Consider the following 26,246-nt stretch of genomic DNA (forward strand, 5'->3'; position numbering starts at 1 on the left):
GAGGCTTTCTACTCCCGTAAAGATTTACACCCTCGGAAACCCTATACAGGGTCGCTATGGGTCGGAACCGACTCGATGGCACATAACAACAACAACAACATCATAGTGTACTGGTGTGGCACTGTGGGATAGTGTGCTAGACTGTAAGGTTGGTGTGAACTACAAGGTTGGCGGTTCAAACTTCCCAGTTGTTCCTTGGAAACCTTATTCAGAGTCGCTATACATCAGAACCGACCGGACGGCACTTGACAACAACAATCATGGAGTCCTTGTGTGGCACTGTTGGATAAGCAGTGGACTGCTAACCTCAAGTCAGCAGTTGAAACCCACCAGCTGCTCCTTGGAAACCCCATAGGGTCACTATGAATGAGAAGCGACTTGACGGTACTTAACAATAATCATGTAGAATTGAGCATATCATTTAATCTTTTATTGTTGTTGAATATCCAATTTTTCAGTTAATGCAGTATGTTGCATTCAGCATCTCCACAGGCTAATGTTGTTGTTGCTAAATGTCATGCATTTAGCTGTAGACGCCAGGCTCAGGAACTCAGGTCTGACAGCTTCGCCGATGGCTCCTCTGCTTGTCTTTCCGGTGGCAAATGCGCTTTTCAAATACCAGTGTCCCTCAAGCAGCAAATTGATCCTGCTAACCTGGGCACTGACAACTGGCTCCCATAACCTGGTGTCAGTGTGTGCTTGTCTGCAGCACGTATGGTAAAGTGCATTTTCCTAATAGCGTTCTTTGCCAAGCCCCAGAGGAGGAGCAAGCAGGTGTGGCTTTGGTACTCTTCTGACCATGTGCCTCCACAGGAGAGTAACAGCAGTGCGTCTGTATATATATTGGGAACTGACTACACGGCACTCAACAACAAAAACGAGAAAGTGCCTCTTTATATATCGGGTAGCCACTGTTAGATGGAAGAAGGGGCCCTAATGTTTATTTTTAAACAGTTTGAAAACTTCTAGTAAAATGGAAAGATCATAGGATTGATGGTTGGTTTCCTGGCCAACTCTGGGACCCAGGGCTAATGTTAGCAACCCCGCTGACATTTGAGGCTTATGATAAGGTACAGGGATGAGAGTGTTTTCCATGGTGTTGTCTTCCCAGAGCTTTTCTCAGAAGACTGCATGGCAGCGCAGAGTTTGGTGACAGGCTGCCTGAGCTTGAATTCTGTATTACAAAGCTCTCTAACTCGGTGTCCTTGGACACGTTTCCTACCCTTTCTGAACTTTAGCACCTTCAGTAATATATAGTCATTCAGAGAGCGAGTATAAAGATTAAAGCAGCAAATCCATGCAAAATAGCTAGGCCTTGCGCTGACACACAGCAAGCTCTCTATTGAGCTAATTGTAGCACTTGCAGTGGCAGAATCCTCACCTTCTAAGTCAGGGAGCTAGCCCAAGCACATTACAGACAGCTAACACCTGTCCGTCAGTGGAGGCGTACGCTTTGCTATGGTGCTGGACAGGCCCAGTGGTAGAAAGATCTAAAGACCTACTTCTGGAAACCAGGCAACAAAACCCCTGTGGATCACAATGATCAGACCTGTCACCAAGCGTGTGCATGGTGCAGGATTAAGCAGCATTTCCTTCTGTTGTCCACAGGGCTGATTTCTCCTGTGATAATTACCGTCTTGCTGGTACTTTAATTAGTGTCTTTTCAAGATCACACTTACCCCTTCCACCATGCCCCTGGCACGCTCTATGCCATTCCACCATGTTGTCTGAAGGCAACTACAGTGTAAGGAACCATGTCCCTAAGACGAGTGGTGTCACATGACTCCTACTGTACAAAGGAGTCTCCTTTTAGCTGAATGAGAATCCAGCCTGCAGGTGGAGATAAGCTTTGGGAAAGACAAGGGAGAGGCCCACAACCCCCCAGCATTTTTCCAAGATATGCTCTGAAGCCAGAGCTGTGTCCATATGATAAGATGGCCTTTCTTTGTCCCATGTAGAATACGTCAGCCCAGCGACAGTCAGCCTGCTCTGAGAAACTGCAGTTTAGTGACTTTTCTATTGTGATGTCACTGAAATGATTCATGTGCACTTCATGCTAGCCCATAAATCAAAACTCCATGTTCAGGCCAGGAAATAGTAGTTACATTAGTAAAAGTAAGACCATCCAATATATCCACTTCAATTTTTTAGTTTGATTCAAATGTAAGAAAATACGTAACTACTAAAACTCTATCAAAAAACTGCTCTAACTTCATCTGAAATAGTAAACGAATTGCCATGGCTAACTTTTCTTTTTTTTAAAATCAAAATTGTTGCTGTTATTAAGTGCTGTGGAGTTGCTTCCAACTTACAGCAACCCTATACAGGGTTTCCAAGGGACTGCTGACCTTGAGGTTAACAGTTCAGTGCTTATCCTACAGTTCCACACCATAACAGCTGCTCAAGTGTTCTGGAATGTGATGGCAAAAGTTCTTTTGACAATGGATAAAAGGAGATTTGAAGTCTACCAAATATTCTGACCCACCTATGAGATTTTCTCATGTCCTTCAATATAGCAAAGAGTCTTTTAAGATTTGAGAGAATGCAAAATTTTTAAGAGGTTTCCTGACTTTCACTTTCTTCACCAGTGATGATAGTAAGCATAAAGTTTCACCTATGCCACAGTGGCAATGTGAGATTTCAAAGAGATTTAGCAGACGTACAAGTTTTAGACATTGTGAGTATACATTTGCTATATCCTCTTCTCTCTCACCAGATGCCTGCCTTTCTGATGCGGTTCCCAGACTCATAACCTTCTCCCCAAACATCTCAATACACCAAAGCCTCAAGACCTCTCTGATCTCCCCTCTTCAGTTGTCTGAGCTCAGCTCGTGCTAGCTCTGTCTATGGAGACTTCAATGGTCTGTGAACCCCTCTGTCCATGGCTGCATTGCGAAAATTCCCACAGCCTGAGAACCGGAGCCCAGAGCCACTGCTACTGACCACTGCCCATGTGTCTGTGTGGCTTCCTACACTTGTCCGTACATTGCCTTCCTCCCAGCCTGGCAAAGACAAAACTCTTCAACCTGCAGATAGGTCAGGCTTCCTTCAAGGATTCAAACCCCATGTTTGATTCTTTTAAATAATCAAAGGTGTTTTCTTTTACTACCATGAGATTCACTTATCTGGAAAGACATATAAAACCACTCTAAAACTCTTTTGTTCAAATCTTTTACACAGTCCAAATGCTTTTCAAAGAAAATTATGAACATGTTATGGTTAAAATGGCTTGGTCAAAGAAATAACCACTACTTGTCTGTCAGTATGTGGTATGTAAGTGGCTTGTTGTCATGACTGGAAAACTATGGTACTGGGATCCTTCCAGGCTGCACAGCGAGCCATCAGCAGCCGGCCTGACTGAACAGGCAGAGGGTGCCCTGGGAGCTGCCTCCAACCCCTGGCTCCCTTCTAGAGTGGAGGCCTTAGGTCTCCTCCCCTTCCCGGTCCTTCATGACTCACCATTTGTTCTCAGTCTCCAAGCACACGGTCATCTTCATGTACTGGTCTTCCTTTCGCTCCTCCAAAGTGGCAGACACAAGAGAAAGTTCCCCAAAGAGAGCCACCAACCAGGTCAGACGAGAGATGCCACTGAATGCTGGGAAACCGAACCGTTCTTCTTCCAAAGGGCCAGCTGTGGGGAATTGTAAACATGGTGGGAACGGGGAGTGAGGGGTGACAGGCCAGGGGACCAGGGCAGTGGGACCTTCCCTACAGGTGTATGTGCGCAAGACTAATGGCGATGACAGAGAGCTTACATGGCTGTCAAACTTCTGTCATCAAAGGCTCTCTCCTTTTCCTTGCTTGTTAAATTCCATGTTCTTAGCAAAATGATATTACAATATTTCAGTGTAAATAGCAGTCAATTTAGGCAAAAAGTATTATCAAAATGTTTCAGACTCTTAATGTATTTGGAGTCCTGGTGTGGGATAAGCAATTGACTTCAAGGTCATTTTGAACTGCAAGGCCGTTGGTTCAAACTCACTAGCTGCTCCTCGGAACCAACTCAGTAGCACTGAACAACAACAATGTATATGGAGCCCTGGGGTGGCACTGTGGGCTAATGCATCAGACTGCAAAGTCATTGCACCACAAGGTCGGTGGTTCAAGTTCACCAGCTGCTCCTTGGAAACCCTAAACACGGTCACTATGGGTCAGAACTGACTTGGCAGCACTTAACAACAACAGCATGGGACTGTGAGCCAAAAAGTCAGAGGTTCGAGCCCACCAGTTGCCTCCTCACAAGAAAGATGAGGTTTTCTCCTCCTGCAAAGATTTTATAAAGACTTGGAAACCTCAGACAAGGTCACTGTGAGTGAGAACTGACTCTCTGGCACTTAACAACAGTAATATATCTATAGGAGCTCCCAGGTGGTTTGAATGACTAAGCATTAGGTTATTAGCAGAAAGGTTGGTAGTGTGAATCCACCCAGAGGCATCTCAGAAAAAAAATTGGCAATCTGCTTATGAATGATCACAGCATAAAAACACCATGGAGAGCTATGCTATGTTGCATGCATGCAACGTTGCATACATGCTACGTTGCATACATGCTACATTGCATACATGCTACATTGCATACATGCTATATTGTACACATGTGGTTGACGTAAGTTGTAATAAACTTAATAGCAACTGATTTTTGTGTCATATACCTACCTATCCATATGTATATATATTATCTATACACATAAATAAGGAGCTCTGGTAGCGCATTGGTTGAGTAAGGCTTCCAACCTCAAGGTCAACAGTTCGAAACTACCAGTGGTTCCATGGGAGAAAGATGAGGCGTTCTGTTCCCGTAAAGATTTGTTGTTGTTAAGTGCCGTCGAGTCGGTTCCGATCAATAGCGACCCTGTATGGGGTTTCCAAGGAGCAGCTGGTGAGCTGGAACCGCCGACTTTGCAGTTCAAATGGCTTTACAGTCTGACGCATTAACCCCCAGCACCACACCAGGACTCAAGCTTATGAGACTGTAAATCAAACACAGCCTCATCTTTTTCTTGTAGAGCAGCTGGGGGGTTTGAATTGCCAACCTTGCTGTCAGCAGTCCAGTGCATAACCCACAGTGCCACTGGAGTTCCTTTTAAATGCCATATAAAGGCTATGTAAATGACAATAAAACAAGAGCAGTGACAGCTAGTTCAATGCCAAGGAAAGTGACACAATTAGTCCCCAGTGTCAGATTGCCCAGTAAACAACGTAAACATGGGCTTACTTACTAAACTACAGTCAACGGTTTCACATGGTTAAGCCATGTTCATAGCAACCCTGTATGGGGTTTCCGAGGAGTGGTTGGTGGGTTTGAACTGCCATCTTTGAAGTTCATATTGACCTTGCAGTCTTAGCGCTTATTCTACAGTGCTACATCTTTGTTGTTGTTAAGTGCCCTCGAATTGGTTCTGACTCATAGCGACCCTGTATAGGGTTTCCAAAGAGCAACTGGTGAGTTGAAACCTCCAACCTTGTGGTTCAAAACCACCTTGCAGTCCAGTGCTAGTTTTTTTCTAAACTAAATCAGGAACTTCAGTTCCTTGAAAACATGACCCCTCATGGTGATGGTTTCACTAAAGTCAAGAGGTCGATTAAGAAGCAGTGAGATGTTATTGGAAAATATGAAGGAAAAGCAGAACCGCAGACAACCCACTAAACTTCTGAGCAGGAACATCATCCCCATCCCCAGGGAGAAGCCAGGCAATCAGCGTCTTCCTCTCCAAGCATCCGTCTTCCAGTCTTCTTGTAAAAAGAGAGAGCTCATACACAGTTTCTTGTGGAGGAAAATCTCCAACTTGTTAAGATTTCATGAGAAGTTGAAATAGATTCAACCAGAAGCATAAATAAGTTTTCAATTTATAACATTTTTTTTTTTTTTTTTTTTACTCAAGGCCCACTAAGGAATTCAATCTCATTTGAGAGGAGAATGAAAATAGGTATTTGTATTGTTCACTGAGGTATTTGTTGTTGTTGTTGTTAAGTGCCTTTGAGTCGGTTCCGACCCATAGCGACCCTGTACAGGGTTTCCGAGGGTGTAAATCTTTACGGGAGTAGAAAGCCTCATCTTTCTCCCGCGGAGCGGCTGGTAGTTTCGAACCGCTGACCTTAAGGTTCGCAGCCCGATTCGTAACCACTACGCTACCAGAGCTCCTGGAAAGCTAAATTAAAATTGGCCCTAGGTCAGACAGCCATTAGCAGGAAGGAAGCCAAACTCATGTTCTTGGGAGCTGGGGCAAAACCCAACAGGCCTCCAGGCCTCTGTACCAGGGTGACCTACATTCCCTCTAAAACTGACCTGTGAAGAGAAGCGATCCTTTCAGCAGATCCTTGCCCACCACTTCCTTCTTCAGAAATGCAAACTCCTCCATTAAGAGTTCAATATGTTCCTCGTGTAGGATTTTTCCTGTCATGACAAACATGAAGTAAGAAAGGTAGTTCTTCAGGGACTCAGACAGAAACCTGTACACCCGTGTTCCTGGCAGCATTGTTCACATGAGCCAGAAGGTAGAAACCACCGAGTATGTCAGCAGACAGATGAACAAAATGTGGTTCACACATACATTGGACAATAACTCAGCCACGGGCACATGCTACCACATGGATGAACCTTGACAAACTTATGCTCAGTGAAATAAGTCAGTCACAAAAGGAGACACCATGCATGCTCTCTTATTCAAAATATCTAGAATAAAAAAAATGAGTAGAGAAAAAAGGTTGTAAGTGGTTGGCAGGGGTGAGTAGGAGGAGAAGATGGGATTGCTTCAGGGACACCAAACTGATGCAAAAGTTCGGGGAGTGCATAGAGGTGATGGCAGCATAGCATGGTGAATGGAACTGATGCCAATGAGTTGTATACTTAAAAATGGTGCAACGACAGACTTTGTTATATGTATTTTACTTTTAAAAAGGGCCGCCATCTTGATTTGTGGGGAACAACGCATCCTAGAGACTTCCTCCAGAACAGGACACACAGTGCTCTGAACCACCGTGGGTACAGGGCAAGGCAGACGCCACTACGCCTCAAATACCCCAGCCGTGAGGGTGCCGGTCCTAAACTTCCAGCAGAAATAAGAACCTAAGAAAGCAAGATGGCATCCACTTGTCTCAGGAACATGGCTGAGAGCCAGCCGGGTGTTAGCTTCTTTTCTGGACAGAAGGGGGCAGGATAACACAAAAATCTAGACCACATATAGAAAAGGGAGCTTCTGAACTAAACCTTGTTGTTCTTGTTAAGTGCCATTGAGCCTGTTCAGACCCATTGCAAGCCCGTATTGGGTTTCCAAGTTGTAGCTGGTAGGTCTGCACTAAATGAGGGTGCTAAAATTAGCCTCTTCATTTCAAAGCACTGGAAAAATCAGATGGTTAAAAACAACAACAAGGCTGAAGGGACGACAAAGGCTTAATATTCATAACTGAAACTTTAAACTGTAAGAAAAAGTTGTTCAAATATCTTGCTTTTGCGATTTTTATCTCCGACTTAGGCCAGAAAGTATCTCTGGTGGCGCAGGGCTGCTAATACCAAGGTTAGCAGTTGGAATCCACCAGTGGTTCCACAGTAGAACAATGAGGCTTTCTATCGCCTTAAAGACTTACAGCCTTGGAAACCATATAAAGAGTTGTCATGAGTCAGAACTGACTTCACAGCACACAACCACCACCACCATCTACACCAGAAACTTCATAAAACACCACACCTCTTTTGTGATTAAACACAGTTCTATATGCTGACTGGAATGGTGGTTACATGCTTGTATACTCTGTCAGAATTCACAGAACTCTGTACTTAAAAATTGCTGTGTTTCATTCAGTGTAACTTAGGGTTTTGTTGTAAAGTACCGTTGAGTGGTTTCAACTCATAGCAACCATGTATAGGGTTTCAGTAGCGTAGTGGTTACGAATTGGGCTGCGAACCTTAAGGTCAGCAGTTCGAAACTACCAGCCGCTCCGCGGGAGAAAGATGAGGCTTTCTACTCCCGTAAAGATTTACACCCTCGGAAACCCTGTACAGGGTCGCTATGGGTCGGAACTGACTCGATGGCACTTAACAACAACAACAACAATAGGGTTTCAGAGGAGCAACGGGTGGGTTTGAACCATCGACCTTGTGGTTTGAAGTCCAGCACTGATCAAACAGCACCACACCAGGAGTCCTATGTAAGTTACAGCTCAATTAAAAAAGAAGACAAAGGCTCAGGTCATTCATTATGTTTTTCGGGTGATTGACGCGTAACAGAATCATTACTGGAGTTTCTTCAAGGGCTTTGGTATGGATGTAGCACCTACTTTTGTACAGACTTCTTAGAAATTCTCAGGCACTGGGTTCTACCTTTATAACTAATTCAGCCATTGCAAGTGCAAGACAAAGTTTGCATTTCTTCTTGTTAGATGCACCAAAGATGGCACAGTAACCCGTTAGACCGGGCTGAAGAACGGGGCTGGGGAACACGTCTCCAGAAACTGAAGGACAGCAGACCCAGCACTTTCAACAGTGATTCGTTTCATGCGTGCACCTCAATTTTATGAAAAGGGAAATACGATTTGAAACACCATTTGTGGTATTTCAAATGTAGAAATTTCCCTTAACCAGACACTAGTTGTATATGATACCCAATGCTAGGACTAATTTCCATGGTAAAATAAAAATGTCAACACTGTTTTGGTTCCTCTGAAATTTTTACACGAAGCTGAGCTCTCTGTCTCTATAACATACCTATTTACACTGGGGCAGCACGTAAATGATTTCTTCCTGTGGAGAGTGTTCAGTTAAATGCTTGGCTGCAAGTTCAAAGGTTCGAGGTCCAAGTCTATCTATCCAGAGGAAGAAAGTCCTGGTGATGTACTTCCAAACAATCAGTGATTGAAAACCCTGGGGAGCACAGTTCTACTCTGAGTCAGAGGTGACTGGTTTTACTGGCGAGCTTGTAACATTTCTGAATGGGGGGATCAGATCTTCCATTAGTCATTTCTTTTTTATGCTAAATATTCAAATGACTCACAGTTAATATTAGACTGTTGCTGCTCCCACTATGCCAGTCCATCTTGTTGGGGGGTTTCCTCTTTGTCGCTGACCCTCTACTTAAGTAAGCATGACCTCCTTCTACAGGGATTGGTCCCTCCTGATAATATATATGGTCCTTGGTATTTTGTTTCTCATTTAATTTTTTTTAACTAAAGCCACACTTGATTCAGATTCCCTTAGTGTTTCACGAACATCCTTTTTCACTGTTTCAGAAACCCACCCAGGACACATTACAATTAGTTGTCACTATCTCCTCAGGTTCCTATTGGGTTGAAAGGTTTCTCAGGTTTTCCTTGCTACTGAGAACCTTGAGTTTTAAGGACTGTTGGTCAGGCTAGTACATTGATTGAATGTCCCTCAATTAGATTTTTTGTTTTGTTTTGTTTTTTAAAATGCTTTATTGTGTATTATATGTTAGTTTACATGGGAGAACATTAGTTTTACATTCATTCTATCGTATATCATTTCATTGCCATGGTTACAATCCCCTCCATGCATCATCAACACAGTCGCTCTCCCTCTCGGGATCTAAAGTCCCCAGCTGCTCCATCGCTGCATGTAATCGTCTCTGCCTCCATCTCAGGCATCACTGCTTCTCTGGGTAGGGTCCCGCTCTCTGCTCTTCTCCCTTGATGGTCCTAGGGACCTCCGATCCTAGACTGAAAAGTTAATCACTCCCCTCCTTGCTACAAAACATCTACCTTTACATTTCCAACCCTCACAATCAGTCCTGATAACAATTATTCACTATTGTATCACAAGAGACCCATCTGCATTTCATTTCATCAGCTCCGCCTAGACAGACTGGATACTACTCACTGGACATTCTGCCTTCCTCCAGGCCCCCTGGCTCTAGGTTCCCTCTTGAAAGCTTGTAAGCCAGTCACTTCTTGCCTTTGTAGCCCCTCCCCGCCCCCTTTTGGGTAGCCAATGTCCAAGTTGCCCATCCTTGTCTACTCTGTGTGTGGAGGGGGTGGGAATGATTCTTGCTGTAAGGATTTGTTCCCTCTTTTGAGCTACTGCATCCATAGGTGTAGGTCAAGTTCATGAAATTGTATCAGATTACTCTTTTTTCCCTCTTTCCTCTTCTAGTTGAGCTCTGATCATCCAGTCATTGAAACCAGGTCAAGTGGGTATTAGCTGCAAGTGTGGGTGTTCTTGTGCATATGCCCTCTCTTCTTATCAGCTGGACACTTCACCCTCCACTCTAGTCCTCTGTGGCTATGTCACTGACTCTGGGCCCAAGAGTCCCCAGGTCTTGCCACACTGCTGGCAAAACAGGTCTTGACCTGGGTTCACAGAAGTGTAATGAACATTGTAGGGCTTAGCTCACCACTTCATTGCTGTTTTTCCCTCGCTTCCTCTTATCGGTGACAAGCGCATGGTCACCAATCAGAGCGTGTATCCCCTTTGAGTCTTAGTCTTGGAAGGGGGTTTGCACTGCTCAATTAGATTTTGTCTTATGTTTTTCTTATGATCAGATTGTGAGCTTTCAGAAGGAAACACACAAAGGCCAAGTGCCATTCTTATCACATCATATCAAAAGTACATACTACCAACGTGACTTGTCAACGCTGATGGTGAGCACTTGGTTGAGAGGGTGTTAGTGCAGATTTTCCACTATAAAGAAGCTCTCACCCTGCCTTTACTTTACTGTACTCTTTGGAAGTCACTGGGTACAGGATATTGTCTTTTTGAATAGTTGTCTTGTATAGTGTCCACATTCCAGCTGGCTTGGTTTTGGAATGGTGTCATTTAACTTGTTTCTCCATCCCTGTAGTTGCCGCGAACTGGAATTGTGCTCTGAAGTTCAACCGTATGAAGGCAAACATTTTGTAATACTTCCTGGGTGCTTTGCACTCAGAGACTTGAGATGCAGGTTGACCCGTGTTCATCATTTGGCTAGGATGGTGACCAGCAGAGCTCATCATTGTCAAAATACACTTTCCCTTTGCAATCAGCTAGACGTCTGTGGGACATACTTTGGCATCTTGGACTTACTTCAGGGGCATTAATACTATGAGAAATAACATAGGAGGGTAAGTCCAAATATACTGCAACTAGGGTTCTAGTTCATGCATACACAGATCCAAAACAAAATGGCTTTAAACATGTCTCTGTAATTGTGGAGGGCTGCAGACAAGTTCTTTCATTTGTCTTTGGTTAGGGTGCTTTCCAAAACAAAAACAAAAACAAAAACAAAAACAAAAACAAAAACAAAAAAAAAGTCCAAATAAAAGCTTGAGGGGAAGGATCCCTTGGCCAGTTCAATTCAAAGCAGAGCAGTCAGTTCAAAGGGTTACGGTAACTGTTTGGAAAACCCCAAAGGGATAATCTTGGAGTCCTGGTGTGGCGCTGTGGGTTAACGTGCCAGACCACAAAGTCGTTTGAATCGCAAGGTCAGCGGTTCAAGCTCACCAATCACTCCTTGGAAACCCTATCCAGGGCCGCTATGGGTTGGAATTGACTCGATGGCACTTAACAACAACAACAACAAAGGAATAATCTTAATAGACTTTTCTCACAGGACACAGGGATTACAAGGTTTATTAGGAAAAAGTCTGAAGAAAATGGAAAAATGAATTGATGAGAAAATCGCAGGAAAATGCACAGGAATTTTTTTCCCATCCTAACAATGTACCTGCTCTTTCTTCATGGCTACCAAGGGCTGTCCTAGGAGAGTTGTGTTGGGAAATTTTATCTCATTCACTCTATAGCTCTGATCTTGCCTCCTGTCAACCCCTATGCATTCTAGTTCAATGTAGTTGCCTGCAGAGAGGGATTGGCCAGTTATACAAAACAGGAGCTCTCAGGAGGATACTGTGGCTTTAGTGCAGCATGTGTGGACTTCAGAGGCGAATACAGAAATGCCTCCTGCCACGGATCCCAGGAGATTTAAAGAAATAACTTATAAAATGTGCTTATCAATTTCTGACACATGTTGTTATTGTTAAGTGCCATCCAGTCAGTTCTAGCTCACGGTAACTCTCTTTAGGGTTTCTGAGGTGGATTTGAACTTCTGAGCTTGTGGTTAGCAATCCAGTGCTGATGTCACAGCTCCACACAAGGACTTCTCCTGATATAGAGTGAATATTTAATAAATGATGATTACTTTTGAAAAATTACCAAATACGTATCTACAGTAAGTTGTCGTTGTTGTTGTCAGGTGCCATCGAGTCCGAACCGACTCATAGCGACCCCATGCACAGCAGAATGAAACAATGTCTGATCCTGGGCCAACCTCACTACCACACTTGATGCCATCAATGATGCCACCTGACTGATCCATCTCGTTGAGGGTCTTCCTCTGACCCTCCATCTTACCCAGCATGACATCCTTCTCCAGCAACTGTTCCCTCCTGACAATACGTCCAAAGTATGAGAGACGATGTTTGGCCATCTTGGCCTCTAAGGAGCACTCTGGCTGCACTTCTTCCAAAACAGATCTATTGGCACTTTTAGTATTCTCCTCCAACACCACAACTCAAAGGCATCAATTCTTCTACAATCTTCCTTATTCATTGTCCAGCGTTCACTTCCATATGAGGTTATTAAAAATACCATGGCTTGGGTCAGGCGCACCGCACCTTAGTCCTCAAGCTGACATCTCTGCTCTTCAACACTTTAAAAAGTTCCTGTGCAGCCAGATTTGCCCAATGCAATACGTCATCTGATCTCTTGACTGCTGCTTCAGCGAGTGTTGACAGTTCATCCAAGAAGAATGAAGTCCTTGACAACTTCAATCTTTTCTCCATTGATAAGAATGTTGTCTACAATAAGTAGTAACTTTGATTTGGGCATTTCCCACTAGCACTGTAAATATCATGTAAATAAAACCACAGATGGAAGCTAATTCATGCTTTATAAGAACACAGGCTTGCAAGTTCCCTGCCACCTTCCTCCTCAGCCTCCATGTGTCCCTCAGTATATACAGGCTAGCAGGGGATCAGAAGGGGAGTCCAGTGTAGCCAGGGCAATGTATCTGAAAATTCTCATTTTGAGAATGAAGTCGTGAAGGGATCAAAGTTGGGACCACAGAACCCCTGGGGATAGGAGAGGGCCTATGTTCCAAACAGACAGAACATACGTCACCTTTCTGGTCAGCCAGTTCCCAGAGTTCCTGAGCCGCTGCCTGAGACAGTGTCATGGGGTATTCCACGAGGACATGCTTCCCAGCATTTAGGAACTGCCTTTGGAAAAAGAGATAAATACAGGACAAGTACACTTGAAATAGCTTCACTCAAATGCTTTGCATGACAAAGAACAGACTTATAAATACCCAAGAGTTTAAAAGCCTTTTGTGTGTAAATGTGTTAGAAGCAATGGGGGTCAGGATCAGTGGCAAAGAATATCACATTATTGTTAATTTGCAGTAGAAATAATATAGAAGTAGGCCTATTTTTATTACTGCCTTCTTGTTGTTGTAAAGTGCCGTGGAGTCGATTCCGACCCATAGTGACCCTGTAAGGGTTTCTGAGGAGCAGCTGGTGAGCTTGAACCACCAATCTTGCAGTTCAAATGGCTTTACAGACTCCCTTCTAGTTATGTATTAATTTAAACCTTCATTTATCCAACTATTTACCAGTTACTAGGAGTCCTGGCATGGTACTGTAGAATAAAGCACTGGACCGCAACATCAGTTTGAACTGCAAGGCCAGTGGTTCAATCCTACCAGTCGCTTCTCAGAAACTTAACAACAACAGTTGTCAGGTAAGGTGCCCTGGTGGCCCAGTGACTAAGTGCATGGTTGCTAGCTGAAAGGTTGAAGGTTCAAACCTACCAACTGCTCTGCAAGAGAAATATGTGGTGTAAGAGCTACAGACTTGAAAATTCCATTCTATAGGGTCACTGTGAGTCAGGCGCACCTCAACGGCACTAGATTTTGTCAGGTGTTCCGATGGAGTCATAAAAATCCACGAACAGGTAAATTTCAATACCATATGGTAACTACAAATAAAGACCATGATAGCTAGTTTGCCTTGAGGTAATCTGAAAATATTTCACTAAGGACATTTACACTGGGTGTTGAAGCATGAGTAGGAGTTTTTCAGGTATAATGTGTCAAAGGGCATTTCATTTCATTGTGCATTGGGAAGGGCATTTAAGGGGACTTTGTCTATTTGGAAAATGGTGTGAATTTTAGCATGGCAGGAGAGTGACTTATAGGGAATGGGGAGAAATGTTACTATCAAAGCAGGTGGGAGGCTGTCTGTGAAGAACTGTGCTCTGGGGGCTGGATTTTATTCTACAGATAACAAGAGTCAACTTGGAGTCATGACAACCCTGTGTGTCTCAAAGTAAAACCGTGCTCCATAGCATTTTGTTTCTTGTTTAAAAAAAAACACAAAACTGAACACATTACAATTTGTATTAGAATTAAGAAATGGAAGGTACGGGAGTTTTTATTTTAATTTTAATTCTTATACTATAGAAATATACATAAAACTCAGATTAGGTATTTACTCCCTCCTCCAAATTTATCCCCACAGCCACAGTTTACAGTGATGCGTAATAAAGGCATGGGTTTCAATTACATGCTCAGTTCCTGACTAAATTTTATGCATTTTGAGAATATAAACTTAACATTCAATTTTTAATTAATCTTTAAAAAAATTTTTTAAGTGAACTATAGATTTCCAATGGCTGACTTCCAGGAACTAGATTATCAGGCCTTTTTTTCTGAGACACTTCTGGGTGGAAGCGAACTTTCAACCCATGGTTAGCAGCAGCTGAGCATGTAAAGCCTCGGCGCCACTACAGAGGCTGATGCTGCTGTTAAGTGGCAATGAATCAATACTGACTCATATCGACCCTGTATGGGGTCTCCAAGGATCAGCTGGTGGGTTTGAATTGCCGACCTTGTGGCTAGTAGTCCAACGGTGAGTTTGAACAACTAACCTTGCAGCTCAAACTGACCTTTCAGCCAGTGCATTATCCTACAGTGCCACACCAGGACTCTACTATAGATAACAGGGTACAAATACTTATAAGCATGGGGTTTATGAGATTAATTTTGTTTTAAAGGGAAAAACACCACGCTGCTAACCGGGAAGGCTAAGGGTCTCCAAGCAAAGACGCTTATGCCCACAATGGAATTGGATAAAGCAGGCAGGGCAGCCACAGTTAAGCATAGGAACACAGAAGGAAATCTTCCGGTCAGGGAGGTGGCTCGTATAGCTCAGTCAGCAGTCACATGATGCCTGGGCCTCTTCCTCCGGGCTCAGGCCCAGCAAACACTTGAATGACTCTTAGCTTTGCATTCAAAGATGGGCAGGGGACACTTCTTCCCTTCTCCCACTGCCTCCATTCCCTACTTTGATTCCACCACTACTTCCTCATGAACTCATCACGTGGCTAAAAAATCACTCCAGAGAGATATTTCACAACACTGAAAATGCAGAAGATGAAATGTTGGAAGCAGCTAACCCTTAGAAAGGAATCTGATGATCTGCCAAAGCACAGGAAAGATGCTTGCTTGCAGAAATCATAGGACGCGAAGGAAGCCGGTGCTGCTCAAACCACTCCTGATAATTCTTAATGTCCTTGCAATTGCAGCGTGGTGGTGTGCAGATTACACCCTGCACGGCTAACCACAAGGCCAGCAGTTGGAGTGCACCAGCCACTCTGGGACAAACAGGAGGCTTTCTGCTCCTGTAAATATTTAGGGAGTCCTGGTGTGGCGCTGTAGGACAAGCACTGGACTGCAAGGTCAGTTTGAACTGCAAGGTCGATGGTTTAAATTCACCAGACGCTCCTTGGAAACCCTACACAGGGTCGCTATGAGACGGAACCGAAGCAATGGCACTTCACAACAACAATATTAGAAGTCAGTAGGGTTGGGAGGATTCTTGCCACATATAGGGAACTCAGATGCAACTTCTGTTAGCAAAGGTTTGGGTGTTGCTGGGATGTTGAACAGGCTTAGGCAGAGCTTCCTCCTAATATACACCTGGAAAAAAGGCCTTGTGACCGGCTTCTAATAATCAGCGAATGAAAACGCTACAGATGACAATCGTGCCACCCCATTAAGCACGCGGTTGCCACAATAACAAGGAGATACTCATTTTACTATTGGTCCCATTCCCCTATAATTTGTAACCAACAGTTACAAACGCTCTTCTCCCCAACGGCGGAGATCACCTTGCGTGGTTTCAGCTTCTACGGCATTTTCACAGCCCCGCACTGCTACATAAAGCGAGGCTGGCCTGCACGGAAACGCACCTTATGTAGCCCTCGTGGCTGGCACTTTCGCTGCAGATGTAGGCCACCTCAACCTGTTGGCTGGAAAGAGCATCTTCCAGAGAAATCTGCTGGACTCCATCAATGCTGCCAAGCTCTCGTCTATTTGAGAGAAGCAGAAAAATTAAACAAAATGGCATCGAACAAATGACCCTTCTGCCCAATAATGAATGTCCTGATGATGAACTTGAGAAAATGAAAGATTCATTCTCTTCTCTCCCACATTCAGGGTGATTTTCCACAGTGGTGGGAGAAGAATGGTTCAAGTCAGGAAACTGGGCATTGAGTAACCTGTATTACCTTTAACTGGTGATATTGTGGATTCCTTCATCTATGAAACAAAAAGGAAGGATCTCTCTATCACATGAGACGTGTTCTTTGCAGATGCTTCCAGTTTCAGGCACTTGGCCAAACATTCTAAATACCGAACCTAACTCAAATCCAACACAGCAACACCGTAGATGTGACGTTGCTCTGTGGCTTCAAGACACTCCATACGTCACAGCCAAGCTGACGGCAGAGGTCGCTGCCTCCTTCTACAGCTGAGCTGGCTGTGTCCACAGAGGCCGTGGCTGGCCCACGAAGACCAGTAGCAGAGGCTCTCGGCCTCTTAGAGTAGGACAGTCCAGCCTGGGCATTCTGCACGCTGATCCAGTGCAGAGGTGGGCCTCTCCTCTGAGGGGTGGCTGTCACTGAGGAATGTAGGCAGACGACAGGAGGCTCCAGACAGAAGGAATCCTCAGGGCACTGAACAGTGTGAGTGGACAGGGAGGGGGGAGGGGGAAAGCAGCGAGGAAGGATGTCCGCTTTTGCTCCCAGCTCCAAGAGGCAGCAAAGAGAGATGTTCCCTTGCCAAAGGGTATTAGGTTACGTTTGCTTCCAATGCGTTCACCTGATTTAACCAAGACTTATTTTTAGTCTATTGTGCGCTATGCATTGTAGGGCATGATGAAGAAATTCAAACCCTAATCTTCCAATGAGTTCGCAGTCTGGGAGAGGGAATAACAACACATGTTACACACCCAACAATACATGACTAACATGGGAAGTGTTGTGCTGGGGAATCGTGGGAGCTCAGAGAAGGGACACATCTAGTTTAGCAAAGGTTCCTAGGGTGGGGGTAGGGGGTAGGATATTAACAGGAGTGGAGGAGGGGGATGTGAAGAAGGGAACAGTGTGAGGACTGTGGTATGAGCTGAACTCTTAGCCTTTTCTCCCGTCTTTCCCCCTGCCCCTGGGGATCTGGATGATTTGGGGGGACCCCATTGCATTGCTCTTGGCAGCCAGTTGCTAGGGGACTGGCGCTTAAGAGAAAAGGAGAGAACCCACTTCAGGTGAGCCCAGCTTTAAGTTGGGGACCATATGGGGTTATAAAGTCCAAACCCAAATCCACTGCCTTACAGTGGATTCTGACTCATAGTGACCCTAGGTAGGGGAGGTTGGAAATCTTTACGGGAGCAGAAAGCCTCCTCTTTCTCCTCTGGAGAGGTTGGTAGATTCAAACTGCTGATCTTGTGTCTAGCGGCCCAACATGTAATCTACTAAGCTGCCAGGGCCTCTGGCTAACAATGCCTCTCCTCTCCTACTTGCCACAGTCCCTGTCTAACGGAGAAGGAAACCTGGGCCAAGACAGAGCCCAGCATGACTGGTCTCTGTGATGCTCCAACCCACCTTTTATAATAGGCAAACTGGAAGAAGGTGGATTGGATTATGAATCAAAATGCGAAAACACTTCTGCATGGACCACGTCAGTAATTATTTGTCCTTTGGGTAAGTGTGTATTTAATGTCTCTAAAGCAACAGGAGTCCTAGTGATACAGTGGTTAAGCACTTGGCTGTGAACCCAAAGGTTGGTATTTCAAACCCATTAGCTGCTCCTTAGGAGAAAGCTGTGACAGTCAATTCTTAAAAGATTACAGTCTTGAAGAGCCTCTGGGGCAGTTCTATATTATTCTATAGGGTCACTGTGAGTTAGAATCGAATCTGCTTGGAAGACGTTAGGTTCTGAGGAGCCTTGGTGGCACAATGATCAAGTGCTCAGCTAGTAACAGAAATGTTAGTGATTTGAACCCACCATCTGCTCCATGAAAGATGTGGCAGTCTGTTTCCATAACAATCTGTTGTCGTGGTTGTTAAGTGTCTTTGAGTAGAGTAATCCTAGCAATCCAATATAGGGTTTCCAAGGAGCAACTGGTCGGTTTTCACCACCAACTTTGTGGTTAGCAGTCTCCTGTGGCTCCCACAGCGTCACACCAGGACTGCCTTGGAAACCCTGTGGGGCAGTTACACTCTGAACTGTAGAGAATCAACTTTGTTGGATTCAACCTGACAACAGGGTTTTTAAAGCAACGGAAAAGAGGGATGTGTCAAGTTTACTTGGTCACCACCTCATCCCCACACCCAGCAGCGTCTGGAACTGTGTGTGTACTGTGTGCCATTCAGATTCATAGCCAACTTGTTGTGCCTACAAGTCGGTTCCGACTCATAGAAACATTATGCACAACAGAACGAAACACTGCCCATTCCTGGACCATCTTCACAATGGTTGGTGTGTTTGAGCCCTTTTTTGCTGCTATGGCGTCAATCCATCTTGTTGGGGGTCTTCCTCTTTTTCGTTGACCCTCCACTTTAGCAAGCATGATGTCTTTCTATAGGGACTAATCTCCTTGACAGTATGTCCAAAGAATGAGAGACAAAGTCTCCCCATCTTTGCTTCTAAGGAGAATTCTAGCTTTACTTCTTCCAAGAAAGATTTGTTTGTTCTTCTGACAGTCCATGATACTGTTAATATTCTTCACCAACACCATAGTGCAAATGCATCCATTCTTCTATAGTCTTCCTTATTCACTGTCCAACTTTCATACGTGTATGAGGCAATGGCTTGGGTCAGGTGCACCATAGTCCTCAAGCTGACATCTTTGCTCTTCAACACTTTAAAAAGGTCTTGTGCAGCAGATTTGCCTAATGCAACACATCGTTTGATTTCTTGACTGCTGCTTCCATGAGAATTGATTGTGGATTCAAGCAAAATGAAGTCTTTGACAACTTCAATCTTATCTCTGTTGCTGTTGTTAAGTGCAGTCAAGTTGGTTCTGACTCACAATGACCCTGTATATGACCCCACATATGAGGGTTTCTGAGAAGCAGCTGGTAAGTTTGAACCGCCAGCCTTTCGGTTCAAACCAACCTCGTGGTTTACAGCTCACCACATCTGGACTCCCTTCTCTGTCTATTTTAATGTTATTTGTTGCTCCACTGTGGATAAAGGATACCTTCCTGACGCACATCTTTAGTGATTTAAACCATTCAGCATCCCATTGTTCTGTTGGTCCACGTACCGTTTCCTCATGAACACGATGAAGTGCTCTGAGATTTACATTCCTTGCAGTGTGATTCATTGTTTGTTATGATCTGGACCGTGGAATGCCTTTGCATAGTCAATAAAGCACAAAGTAAACATCTTTCTAGTATTCTCTGCTTTTAACCAAGATCCATCTGATGTCAGCAAAGACATTCCTTGTTCCATGTCCTCTTTTGAATCTAGCTTAGATTTCTGGCAGCTCCCCATTGATATAATGCTGTAACTGGTTTTTAATTTCATCTTCAAAAAATTTTTACTTGCATATGATATTTATAATTATGTTCAATGATTCTGTTATTCCATTGGAATGGTCACAAAAATGGGCTGGGGAGCACACAACTTGTTCCAATCAGTTGGTCAGGCAGCCGTCTTCCATATTTCTGGGCATAAATGAGTGAGTGCCTTCAGCGCTGAATCAGTTTGTTGAAAAATTTAACATTTATATTTTTGTCAATTTCTGGGTCTTGTTTTTCACCAATGCCTTCGGTGCGGTTTGGGCTTCTTCCTTTAATACCATTGGTTCTTGATCACAGGCTGCCTCTTGAAATGGTTGACTATCAACCAATTCTTTCTGCACATTGATTCTCTGTGTCTTCCTTCCATCTCCTTTTGATGCTTCCTGCATCATTCAGTATTTGGCCCATGCTGTTGTTATAAAGTGCCATCAAGTTAGTTCCAACTTCTAGTGACTCTATGTACAACAGAGTCCTGGTGTGGCGCTGTGGGTTAATGCTCTGGACTGCAAAATCAGTTTGAGCTGCAAAGCCAGCAGCCGCTCCTCAGAAACCCTATACAGGGTTGCTATGAGTCAGAACTGACTCCATGGCACTTCACAACAACACGCACAACAGAACCAAACACCAGTCAGTCCTGCGCCATCCTTACAACTGCTGTGTTTGAACCCATTGCTGCTGCAACTGTGCCAATCCATCTCATTTGGGCTTTTCCTCTTTTTCACTGAGCCTCCACTTGACCAAGCCTGATGTCCTTCTCCTGATAACAAAGTATGAGAAGTGAAGTCTGGTCAGCCCGACTTTAAAGGAGAATTCTTCCAACACAGATTTGCCCATAGAATCCATCAGTATTGCAACACAAGATTGATTTTTTTCTTCTGTTGTTTCAGCTTGAGAAATACTGAGTATCTTCTTGCCTTTTGGGTTTCTAACACCAGGTCTCTGTACATTTCGTTATAATACTTGACTTTGTCTTCTCAAGCTGCCCTTTGAAATTTTCTGTTCAGCTCTTTTACGTCATCATTTCTTCCAGTTGCTCTAGCTTCTCGAAGCCCAAGAGCAAGTTTCAGAGCTTCTTCTGACATCCATTTTGTTTTTTTCCTGGATTTTTAATGACCTTTTCTTTCTTCATGTATGATGTTCTTGATGACTTCCTACAACACTTCTGGTCTTTGGTTATTAGTGTCGAATGCATCAAATCTGTTCTTGAGATGGTCTCTAAATTCAGGTGCGATATAGCGCAGTAAGATAAGTACGGATTGCAAGGTCGGCGGTTCGAACTTACCAGCCACTCCTCAGAAATCCTATATAGGGTCAGTCAGAACCAACTCAATGGCATTTAACAACAACCTATTCACATTCATATTTTGGCCCTTGTGAACTTGTTTTCATTTTCTTCAGCTTCAGGCTGAACTTGCATATGAGACCTTGGTGTTCTGTTTCAGTTGGCCCATGACCTTGTTTGGGCTGACTGCATTGAGCTTCTCAATGATCTCTCCTGACAGATGTAATCAATTTGATTCCTGGGCATTACGTCGGGTGAGGTCCACATGCATAGTTGTCTTTTATGTTGTTGAAAACAGGTATTTGCACGGGTCTTGCAAAATTCTATCATGCGATTTCCAGAATCTTCTGTATCACCAAGCCCATATTTTCCAATTCTGGATCCTTCCTCTTTGTTTCCAACTTTCACATTACAATCACCAGTAATTATTAATGCATTTTTATCGCATGTCTGATCAATTTAATACTGAAAAAATTTGTTGAATTCTTCAGTTTTATCATCATTGGCTTTAGTGGTTGGGTCATAAACTTGAATAATAGTGGTATTAACTAGCCTTCCTTGTAGGTATATGCATGTTATCCTATCAGACAGCATTGTACTTCAAGACAGATCTTGAAATGCTCTTTTTTATTATTTATTATTTTTGTTGTTAATTGAGTGAAAGTTTACAGGGCAGATCATCAGTTTTACATTCAACAAATCATATACTTTCATTACAATGATTATAATCTCCTCCATGTACCATCAATTAACAGTATTTCTCTCTATTCATTTTAGCTCTTTTTTTTTTTTTTAAGCCCTCAGGCATATATAATAATTCACACCATCAAACGGCACATTTTGCAAGTCTGCCTCCTGGCCACCACAACCCAGTCCCTTTCTTTCCAGGAGTCTAGAGTGCTCAGCTGTTTCCTCTCTGCATGTCCTCATCTTTGCCTCCATCTCTGGTATTGCTGCTTCTCTGGATAGGGTCCCACATTCTGCTCGTGCTCTTCTCCCTTGATGATCCTAGAGTCCTCTGTTTCTGGACTGTGAGATTAAATGCTCCCTCATTTTTGTTACAAAACTTCTACCTTTACAGTTGTGACAGTCACAATTAGTCATGATAACAATTACTCACTATTGAATCATAAGAATCTTATCCCCGTCTCTTTTTACCAGACCCGTCTACAAAAGATGAAAACTATTCAGTGGAGTCTCTACTTTTGTCCACATACTCTTAAACTAAATTCCTTCTTGAAAACTTGTAAGCCAGTCACTTTGTGCCTTTATCACCCCCTGAAATGCTCTTTTTAAAGATGAATATGATAGCATTTCTCTTCAATTTGTCATTCTCGGTGTAGTAAATCAAATGATTTTCCTGTTTAAAATGGCCAATACCAATTCTTAGAATATCGATCCAATGCCTAGAACATCGATCTTTATGTGCTTCATTGCATTTTTGACAACTCCCAATACTCCTAGATTCATACTTTGTACACTCCAGGTTCTGATTATGAATGGATGTTTGCAGCTGTTTCTTCCAGTTTTTGAGTTGTGCCACAACAGCTAAGGAAGGTACCCATTCATGTCATTAAGGTCAACTTAAAGGAGGTAGCTCTTCCCCAGTCATATTCTCAATGTCTTCCACCCTGAGGGGTTCGTCTTCTGGCACTATTTCACTGTCTCGAACTATGTTCCATTACTATTCATAAAGCTTTCAGTGGCTAGCTATTCAGAAGCGGTCTGCCTCTCTCTCATTCTTCTAAGTCTGGAAGCTCTGTTGAAACTTGTCCCACATGGGTGTCCCTATTGTTATTTAAAATACTGGTGGCATCGTTTCCAGCATTACAACACACAAGCCACCCTAGTATGACAAACTGATATATGAGTGGTGGGTACCTAACCTAGCGCACAAGTAATACTGATGACTATGTTACAGAGGCTAGTTTGGTCATAGGTGTGTGTGTGTGTGTGTGTGTGTGTGTGTGTGTGCATCAGTGGAAAGTACAACAAGGAAGATGAAACACTGTGCTAAATTCAGTTTTGACTGAGTCATAGGAGATGAATCCTTGAAAAACGAATGTGGAGCTTAAAATTCTCAATGGGCTTTAAAACGCTCTACCTGTGTGGCCTGAGCAAATTACATAACCTCTCTGTAGGCTCAATTTCCTCATCTGCAAAGTGAGGAAACAGCGTGCCAAACAGCGAGTGCATCTAGAATCACATATCTGCACAGGGATGCAGTTCCGACCACCGATGGAACATGCTACAAGAAACTTCACTGCAGAGCTTTTGGTCCATTAGGACTCCACCCTCATGCCCCTCCCCCCTCTCACCTCCCTCTATCTTCATAGACCCCACAGGTGAGCTATGCGCATCCCAACCTCTGTCCCAGACCCACTCATGCTTAAGGTCTTGTGGAGCTGACCCTAGACACACTTCTCTGGACTGAGGCTGGACCTACTGCCTCTCCTTCCCTGGGCCAGGAGGATTCCTGTCTCCCTGAGCTTCCCAAAGCAAGTCAAGTCACCTGGACACAAAGCCAATCAAGTTCAGGAACGCCGAGGAAGCCCGTGGGTCCCGCAAGTCCCTCATCCGCAACAACCCAGCTCTGCCGACGCCAACCACCACCACGCCAAACTTTCTCTCGGGCTGAAACACACACAGGGAACGGTGTGAAAACAGGTCAGACATCCAGTAGGGAGTGGGAAAGCAGACATGTGCGCAGGAGCAACTGGGAGGCTGACAAGCAAGGAAAGGAGCCAGCCTAGAAAAAGGAGCTACTTTCTCTCTGAGCCACAAGGCACTCATCAAAGTGTGGGCTTAGAGAGGAGTCTGCTGCACTCAAAACTCAGCTCTAAAAGGACCCAGAAGCCCTCTGGGAAAAGGTTCTCCACTTTGGGCTCTATTTCTACGACCCTCTCTCCAACACTGTAAGGGAGATTTTTCTCTTTAAGCCACTCCATCAGGGGTCCTCCAGGGTCCACAACCATCCTGGGAGATGTTAACAGACAAGACATGAGCTGTCAACTGCTCACCCAGGACCCCTCTGGCTTAAGCCCTCACTAGGGCTTTTTGATTTTACATTGGTGGCACTGAAGGATAGGCACTGGACTGGAAACTGCAAGGTCAGCAGTGCAAACCCATCAGTGACTTCATGGGAAAAAAATGAGGCTTTCCACTCCCATAAAGATTTATAACCTTGGAAACCCTACACAGGGTTGCTATGAGTCAGAATCGACATGATGGTAGTTGAGTTTTTTTAAGTTTGGTGCTTTCTGAGTTAACGAATTCAGCTGCTAATCACAAGATTGGTTTTGAATAGCAGAAGTACCACAGAAGAGCTCATCATCTGCTTTCAAAATATGTGCCACTGAAAACCCTGTGGGGCACAGTTTATTCTTACAAAAATGGGTAGTCTCCGTTGACTTGATGGTAACATTTTTTTTTTTGGGGGGGTGCCTTAGATATTATTTAAGTATACTGCTATAGACTGTATGTAAGTAGTTGTTTTTAAGTGCTGTCGAGTCAGTTCTGACTCACAGTGACTTTATATAGGGTTTCTGAAGACTGACTGGTGGATTTGAATGGTCAACCCTTTGGTCAGCAGCCTAACGTTTATCCTACAGTGGTACACCATGCAAGTTGTTGTTGTTGTTATGTGCTGTGGAGTCGGTTCTGACTCATAGTGACCCTGAACAGGGTTTCCGAGGCTGTAAATCTTTACGGGAGCAGAAAGCCTCATCTTTCTCCTATGGAACAGCTGGTCATTTCGAACTGCTGACCTTGCGGTTCACAGCGCGATTCATAACCACTATGCTACCAGAGCTCCCGTGGAACAGCTGGTAGTTTAGTGAAAAATCAATTTGACCATTCAAAGTTGTACAGCAACTCAATAGGTTCTAAGTTGATCAGATGATCTCTCTGGTTGTCGTTAAGTGCCATTGAGTCTGTTCTGACTCACAGCACCCCTAGACAGAGTTTCTGTGACTGTAAATCTTTGTGGGTGCAGAAAGCCTCATCTTTTTCTCAGGGAGTGGCTGGTGGGCTCGAACCACCAACCTTGTGCTTCAAAGTCCAGTGCTTATCCTACCGAGTTACCGCACTCCCCAAAATGGTCTTCACACATCCCTTAAATCAATTCTTTTTGAAAGTCACTGAGCGTAGACATGGGGTGGTACCCCAGCCTTGCCCTTCCCTTCCCCTCTGATATTAAGGTGATTAAAAAATAACTATGCTTATATATTGCTAGGTGAAGAGCAAATTTGTACAACCATTTAACCTGCCTGCTATTCAAGGAGCTCTGGTAGCGTAGCGGTTACAAATGGGGCTGCGAACCGCAAGGTCAGCAGTTCGAAACTACCAGCTGTTCCGCAGGAGAAAGATGAGGCTTTCTGCTCCCGTAAAGATTTACAGCCTCGGAAACCCTGTTCAGGGTCGCAAGGAGCTCTGGTAGCGTAGTGGTTACGAATCGGGCTGTGAACCATAAGGTCAGCGGTTCGAAACTACCAGCTGCTGCGGGAGAAAGATAAGGCTTTCTACTCCCGTAAAGATTTACACCCTCGGAAACCCTGTTACAGGGTCGCTATGGGTCGGAACCGACTCAATGGCACTTAACAACAACAACATGAGTCGGAACCGACTCGATGGCCCTTAACAACAAGAAGAAGAATTCATGGACATCTCCAAGGCAGCTATATTATAAACTTAGGCCATTTAACTTGTATAGTTCTGTAGGGTCCATCTGTAGAAAGGGATCTTTTAATTTCATAATTTTTCCATGAACTTTTTGAACCTCTCTCATATTTGCAACATAATAAATATTTTCAAGTTTTCCTCCAGAAAACGTGTACCAATTTGCTCTTCATTTTGACTCAACTCAATGGCACTTTACAGCAACACAAATAACAGTTTTTTACATCCTTGTCAACCAATGTGTTGTGAAACGTTTCAGTCCTTGCAGACAGATGAATGAAAACACTCTATTTTGAATCCCTTCTCCCCTTCCCCAAGTGGTGGTTAGGTTGGTTTCTGTACTACTACTTAACACTTTGAAGTTCTTCTGCAGTGATTACATGCTCCCTTCTATCCGTTTCATCTGGAAACAAAACTCTAAAAACTGTCTTTTGCAACTTG

General features: G+C 44.0%; 1 protein-coding gene across 1 annotated transcript in view; it reads right to left on the bottom strand.

The window, feature by feature from the left end:
- Window positions 1-26,246, bottom strand: part of BLVRA (biliverdin reductase A) — a 36,509-nt gene that overhangs the window by 5,100 nt on the left and 5,163 nt on the right. The window contains exons 2-6 of the mRNA XM_006872157.1: window positions 23,641-23,762; window positions 16,232-16,351; window positions 13,103-13,200; window positions 6,287-6,394; window positions 3,460-3,631 (exon numbers count right to left, since the gene is read on the bottom strand). Coding sequence (XP_006872219.1) covers window positions 3,460-3,631; window positions 6,287-6,394; window positions 13,103-13,200; window positions 16,232-16,351; window positions 23,641-23,762 — 620 coding nt within the window. The remainder of the gene's footprint in view (window positions 1-3,459; window positions 3,632-6,286; window positions 6,395-13,102; window positions 13,201-16,231; window positions 16,352-23,640; window positions 23,763-26,246) is intronic.

This window comes from Chrysochloris asiatica, unplaced genomic scaffold (assembly GCF_000296735.1).
Source record: "Chrysochloris asiatica unplaced genomic scaffold, ChrAsi1.0 scaffold00184, whole genome shotgun sequence".
NCBI classification, from domain to species: domain Eukaryota; kingdom Metazoa; phylum Chordata; class Mammalia; order Afrosoricida; family Chrysochloridae; genus Chrysochloris; species Chrysochloris asiatica.